The sequence below is a fragment of the Setaria italica genome, chromosome VIII (genome assembly GCF_000263155.2).
Source record: "Setaria italica strain Yugu1 chromosome VIII, Setaria_italica_v2.0, whole genome shotgun sequence".
NCBI classification, from domain to species: Eukaryota; Viridiplantae; Streptophyta; class Magnoliopsida; order Poales; family Poaceae; genus Setaria; species Setaria italica.
Genome location: NC_028457.1, coordinates 6,105,917 through 6,112,231, shown reverse-complemented (window position 1 = coordinate 6,112,231; position 6,315 = coordinate 6,105,917). Strand labels below are relative to the sequence as shown.

The following is a 6,315-nucleotide window of genomic DNA, read 5'->3' as shown; positions in this document are numbered from 1 at the left end:
ATCCAAAATGACGGTAGATGATGGGACGAGGCCGTCCTGCCTCATCTTTAGACCCTCAACAGTGGTGTATCATGCTCGGGGCATCTTTGCATGTGACCCCACCTCCAATCCACCCCCATGCTCCGGTAGGGTCATTACCTGTTTATTACCAGTTTACCCCTGACCAGCAATACACAGTCCTCTCAGGAAAAAAAAACCTTTAAAAAGGAAAAAATAAAATAAAAAACTGAGCAGACAGGGCTGGCTCCTGACTCCTGAGCAAAGCAAAGGCAGCGCGGCAGCAGCCGCCCTGCTCCTGCAGTCCGCAGACGAGAAGAAAACGCAACGAAGAAGGGAGGAGAGGAGAGCCCCGCGACAAGGGGGAAGAGACGTTGGTTTAATTAAATTGGCGTTTCACCCTCAACGACGAGGGAGTCGAGAGAGGAAACAGGAGGCCGCATAAAACGCAGCCTCCCGCGGATCCCCCCATTTCGCACAGTTGCAGTTCCCCCTCCCTCCCTCTCCCTCCTCTCTCCTCTCTCCTCTCTGTCTCTGGTCTGTGTCGCAAGCCAAGAACAAGCGAGCGTGGTGGGGAAGGGGGACGTCGGGGGCAACCACCGATCGACGGGGCACCGGCGCCGGCGCACGCCATGAGGCTGCTCGTCCCCGACGGCGCGCGCCGCCAGCGGCTGCTGCAGTGCGAGGCGCACCTGCCGCCTGCATCTCCGCCCCCGGCGCCGGCATCCCCTGCTCCGGCGGCGGAGCCGGCGGCGGGCGGGAGGACGGTGGTGGTGGGGATCAGGCGGGACGCCGCCAGCCGGGAGCTGCTCACCTGGGCGCTCGTCAAGGTCGCCAATGCCGGGGACCGCGTCGTCGCGCTCCACGTCGCCGCGCAGCACGTCGCCGCCGCCGCCGACGGTAACCGCCGCCCTCTTCTCCCGATTAAAGTTGCCCGCTTTTCGTTCCTCCCCCTCTGGATGGAAACCGATAATCACCTCCCGAACGTTTCTGCTCTTGGGATTGCTTCGAGTGTTATGTTTCTCGTTCATTCGTTACCGCGATTGGTTCGACGAGCAGAGATGGAAACTCGTTTCTGTTCCCCATTCGACGATTGTGATGTGAAATTAATTCCTTTCTCTCCTCGACTTTTCCAGGATTGCTCATGGGGCTGGATGAGCGGAGCAGGGCCGCGGACTCGCTCGCGTCGGTGCTCGCTGTCTACGACGGCTTCTGCAACCTCAAGCAGGTCCGTCCGTCCGTCCCAGAGCTTACCGCAAGCATTCTTCTTTTTTTCTGCTCTACACTTTCCGCAAGTCATACTGTGCTCATTCGATGGCGGTCGTTCAAAGCTCTGACCTCGTCGCCGGATTTGGCTTTCAAAGATGCCCCGTAGATGAAATTTTGGTCCAGTCCGTCAAATTCTCTGTTTCAAAGTCTCCACCCCCCTGCCGTATCACTTGTGCTACCGGCTACTTTACTGGATTGCCCTGTTTTTGTCTCTCTTCCTTTTTTTACCAACGCCTTCAACGTTTGGGCACCTCAGTTGTTTAGTTTTTAATTTTGACAACCACTGATCCCATTCATCTTCCTTTGAATTCAACTGCAAGCTTTGGATTTCTTAAAAAAAAGGATGCCTCAGAGTTCTTATCAATTTCTTGTTCCATTTACACACATCAGATTAATTTGGAGCTCAAGGTCTGCGGAGGATCGTCTATTCGCAAAACTCTGGTCAAAGAAGCAGCTTCCTGTGGCGCCGCCCATCTCATCCTCGGTGTTGCCAAGAATTCCCGGTCCTTCGGGTACTTAATTTGACGCATTGCCTGCTGCATATTGCCCATTTAGTCCAAACATATTTATTGTCTGATGCAAGTACTGTTTTTCCCCATTCAAACATGTAGATCCTCCTCCACATCAGTTGCCAAGTACTGCTCAAAGAGAGTTCCGGTGGGCTGCTCGGTCCTTGCAGTGAACAATGGCAAAGTTGTTTACCATAAAGATGGGGGCCACGGGATGCAACATGAACTGTACCAAAGCACAAGTATGTGGCAGCGCAATTTCATTTGCATTTGTTCATTTGTTCATTTGAGATGTTATGAATTCGGTGTGCTGAAGCATGGATTTGAAATGCAGTACCTGAGACACCAAGGAGGAGCTACCGGAAGCTCTTGTCATCCATGATAGGAGAGAAGCTTTGGGATGAACATGGAAAGGACAACAGGTCCATTTCTCGTGCCGTCACCATGCCAATGAGGTCTCCTGCCTCATCCATACCAATGAGGTCTCCTGCGCGGTCAAAAGAAGTTTCACTAGCATTGGTCCCAGTGAAGGCTTGCCGCCGCGAATCACCAGAAGTAGCAACTGGATGGCCCCTCTTGAGGAAGAAGTTCTTGCCAGACCGGAAAGCTTCCCTGCCTGACAAATCAAAGATGTCCGTGGTGCAGTGGGCGATGCGGCTACCGAGTAGGTATTCTGGAGTTTCACCAGTCCATTCGGAATACAGAACCACAAGACCAGACTCCATGAGTACCAGTCATATTCTCCGTGACCGGTTGGTTATTCCCTTGAGGAGCAATTCAGGAAAATCTTCTGTAGTAATTCAAGAATTGGACAAGGAAACTCCAGAGGAACTGACCTTGCTGAAAGAGAAATTCTCATCCGTTTATTCTTCCTTCAGTTACAGTGAGCTTGCAAAGATCACCTCTGATTTCTCACCAGGTACACATTTTCTGATTTATCTCTGCTATAATGCCTACTTGTATCTCTGTTACTTCTGACTTTTGCGTGCATGTGGTGTTTACTGATCAGATTGGTCGTTCTGTGCAGAGTGTGTAGTTGGACAAGGTGGCACTAGTCAAGTTTACAGAGGCTGTTTGGCAAATGGCAGGGAGCTAGCAGTGAAGATCCTGAAGTATTCTGATGAGGTGCTGAAGGAGTTTGTCTCAGAGATTGAGATTGTCAGCTCTCTTAGCCACAAGAATGTCATTTCCCTCATTGGTTTCTGCTTCAAGAATGATGACCTTCTATTAGTGTACGAGTACTTGCAAAGAGGCAGTCTGGAAGAGATACTGCATGGTGCGTTTAGCAGCTTCGCTGCCTGCTACCTTTCTGCCTGTGTTATTGCCATGTAAGAGATACCTAACGTTATTATTGTGCAGGTGAAAAAGAATGCAAGAACATATTTGGTTGGACTGAGAGGTTCAGCGTGGCCGTGGGAGTTGCTCATGCTCTGGATTACCTCCATGGCAATGACAACAGTCGTCCAGTGATCCATAGGGATGTCAAGTCATCAAACATCCTCATCTCAGAGTGCTTTGAGCCAAAGGTATTTTGTTCTGCCAGATAGCACGGAATACATCAGTCAGTGTGCAATTTAAAGTGAACTCAAACTTTCAATATGTGTGTGATGCAGTTATCGGATTTTGGTCTCGCAGTCTGGGCTGCTGATGTGACATCTCAGATGACGTGCAATGACGTTGCAGGAACTTTCGGGTTCGTTATCTAAGCAATTGTTTGATTGTTTTGACATATCTTGCTGCATTGCAATAATTGCCTTACTGACATAGAGATACTTTGACAGATACTTAGCTCCTGAATACTTCATGCACGGTAAGGTGAACAGCAAAATTGATGTATATGCTTTTGGCGTAGTCCTTCTTGAGCTCATCTCGGGCAGGAAACCACTCTGCAATGGTTGTCCAAAAGGGCAGGAGAGCCTAGTGATGTGGGTAGGTGGCATCTCTTTCTAACAACTACCATTGTGTGCCAATTTCATGTTTGAATATGTTAGAGGAAATTGCTCTTTTCTTTGGTTCGAACAGATAATTAAGTGCTGTTTGTTTTGTGCAGGCAAATTCCATCATACAAGGAGGGAAGCTCACACAACTTGTAGATCCCAACTTACCTACTGAAGGCCATACCAATGAAGTTGAGAGGATGACCCTTGCTGCTTCCCTCTGCATTAGACAAGCACCTCAGAACCGTCCTCAAATTGATGCTGTAAGTTTTTCTGCCCTTCTTGATGCATATTCTGCACAAGTGTTCATGCTTTTTATCATTCTCTTACAAGCATCTGGATGTACACATCAGGTTCTGAAGCTTCTCGAAGGTGACAACGATATCCTCAAGTGGGCACGATCACAAGTCGGATTAGCATACGAGGTCGATGGTGATGAATGTGTGATGACACCACCAGCACCAGGGAGCAACGCCAACATCCAGTCCTACATCAACCTAGCATTCGATGTGGATGATGACTCCGCCTCTGTCAGCAGCACCGACTTCATTGCAGCCAACACCTCCTTGGAAGAGTATCTGAAGGGAAGATGGAGCCGGTCCTCAAGCTTCGACTGACTGATCCGTGGCAGAGTTACACCTTGCTAGTGTATAGATCCTTTTTTTTTAAATTAAGTTACATTTTTGGGCCTTGGATGAGAGTTGGCACATGCAATGCCCTCCACCGGGAATTTCATTTGATCATGTATGGCTTAGTTTTTTTTTTATGTGGGGGTCTTTTTACCTCTCTGAAGGGACCCCTTTTTTACTGTCTGAAGAGACTTGTCATACCCAGGTATTCTCATCCAAAGGGATGAGAAATAAAATAGGAGGCAATATGAAATTGTGGGTTTCTTCCCATACCGAAATGAATCATCTTTGTTCTATACTCTGGCCATAGTTCAGGGTAAGTGGTTAAAAGCAATTATTTGTGTGCCTGCTGTGAGAAAAATTAATTCTTCCAGATCTTCCACTGAACATTTTCAGCTGTGCCCGGCGCCTTGAATTTTCTTTCTCAACGCTAGTTTTATTTTTCTGACAAAATTTATCAAATTCTCGATATGATAAAATAAAATTCAGTATCTGTAGAAATTATCCTTGTAAGAATCCACAACAATACAATATATCCTTAATCTAAAAGCTGCAGGCCATGACGGTGCATGTCCAAGCATTATACAACCACTGTCGGTTTCACCCGGTAATTGTCAACAGCATCATGACAACGAACGATCTGAGCAGGTCGGCTGAACAGATTCATTGAAAAGACCCTGAAAGCGAGAGCTAGGATCACCATCATATCATAAGAGCCCAGTTGGGGCATGTTACATCACATGGGACATGCACATGGACAAACCCCCTAGAGGCACTGAAAGGGATCTTGAAAATCATCTCGCGCGTGCATGGCAACAGGAGCAAACCGACATCGAGCCATGATGGTGAAGTTGTGGACAGGAATTGTATTTATAATCGTCACACTTGCACATGTATAATATTATAAACATGTTGCAAGTCCCAGGCCTCGGCGTAAGGACAAGTCAAATTTTGACTTGCAGGTCCAGTCTTTCCGGTTGTTGCAAGGGCCGCGTATTCTCCCTCCTTTCCAGGAGCAAAAATCTATGGCTGCATTTCTGCAATTTACAACATAGATTACCATTGCAATTTACAACAGATATTATGAAGCATTTCGATCTCACAACTTATCGACTGCAAGAACATGGAGCATATCCCTTCAGGGAAACACAGTACGTATAAACATGGGAATTTGACATCAAGGGTAAAACTGAAAGTCAATTAGTACGCCCATGACTCTTCCAGTTGTTCAGAAATCGTTACATACGCAGATCCCTAGTTAAATTGAAATTACGATGACCTTCCAATTACACGCATCAGCAGACACAGCATGGGACAGGGAGAATAGCATTGAGTTTGTCCAGACATGTACTAAAACACAGAGTAACACTCCAGTGAAGGGTACTAGGTGTGACGGACCAACATTCGAGCATGCCATGTTCGCTTAACTGGCAGCTCCGTCTTCAGTCTTCTCCAGCGCTGTCAATGAATGAGAGTATTAGTGGGCATGCCATACTGGGGAAAGAGAAAATGAATCCTAAGTGAAGACTGGACAAGGCTGAACTGAACACTTCTACTTACTGTTGTAGTTGAGGAGCTTTTCGATGAGGTCGACATGGGTCATCAGCATTCGCCTACAGCAGTAGCGGACCAAGTTCAAAGCATCCAGAGCGTCCCTGAAAACAGATGGACACAAAACATGATTTAATTGGTATCTGGTAGTAGTGTCTGGATCAGCAGATAAAATTCCCATTTTTCTGGAATCAGATGTCCGAAAGTACACTAAACTTCTTACAACCCACCCAACTCCCTCAGATTGAACTCTGGAAGACCACATAAAACAAAGTTCTTTTATTCAAAAAACTGAATTACAACAAGTACTACAATGATCCATACCAGCCAATTCAATTCAAGACAGTCTGCAATCAAAGGTTCAGAATATGCTATGGCCTCACTAAAAGGCGGGGGGGGGGGGGGGGGGGGGGACCCCTGGCA

At 47.4% G+C, this 6,315-nt stretch overlaps 2 protein-coding genes across 2 annotated transcripts in view; one reads left to right on the top strand and one right to left on the bottom strand.

Annotated features, from left to right (window-relative positions):
- The first annotated feature begins 309 nt into the window (after positions 1-309).
- On the top strand, positions 310-4,675 carry LOC101768884 (probable receptor-like serine/threonine-protein kinase At5g57670). Its single transcript, XM_004978844.4, has 11 exons — positions 310-897; positions 1,134-1,225; positions 1,657-1,778; positions 1,878-2,017; positions 2,110-2,694; positions 2,803-3,051; positions 3,135-3,301; positions 3,389-3,468; positions 3,557-3,704; positions 3,826-3,975; positions 4,066-4,675. Exons 1-11 carry the CDS (start codon positions 630-632, stop codon positions 4,327-4,329), a joined length of 2,265 nt encoding a protein of 754 aa, XP_004978901.1. The 5' UTR covers positions 310-629; the 3' UTR covers positions 4,330-4,675.
- An 822-nt stretch (positions 4,676-5,497) lies between these two features.
- Positions 5,498-6,315, bottom strand: part of LOC101768486 (DNA-directed RNA polymerases I, II, and III subunit RPABC5) — a 3,047-nt gene continuing 2,229 nt past the window's right edge. The window contains exons 3-4 of the mRNA XM_004978842.2: positions 5,902-5,996; positions 5,498-5,799 (exon numbers count right to left, since the gene is read on the bottom strand). Coding sequence (XP_004978899.1) covers positions 5,765-5,799; positions 5,902-5,996 — 130 coding nt within the window. The 3' untranslated portion in view covers positions 5,498-5,764. The remainder of the gene's footprint in view (positions 5,800-5,901; positions 5,997-6,315) is intronic.

Bases quoted from the DNA above. Each gene is read 5' to 3' on its own strand.
- LOC101768884 (XM_004978844.4), top strand. From the start codon at position 630: ATGAGGCTGCTCGTCCCCGACGGCGCGCGCCGCCAGCGGCTGCTGCAG. The intron at 3,302-3,388 runs GTATTTTGTTCT...TGTGTGATGCAG, and splicing joins CAGAGTGCTTTGAGCCAAAG to TTATCGGATTTTGGTCTCGC. The intron at 3,976-4,065 runs GTAAGTTTTTCT...TGTACACATCAG, and splicing joins ACCGTCCTCAAATTGATGCT to GTTCTGAAGCTTCTCGAAGG.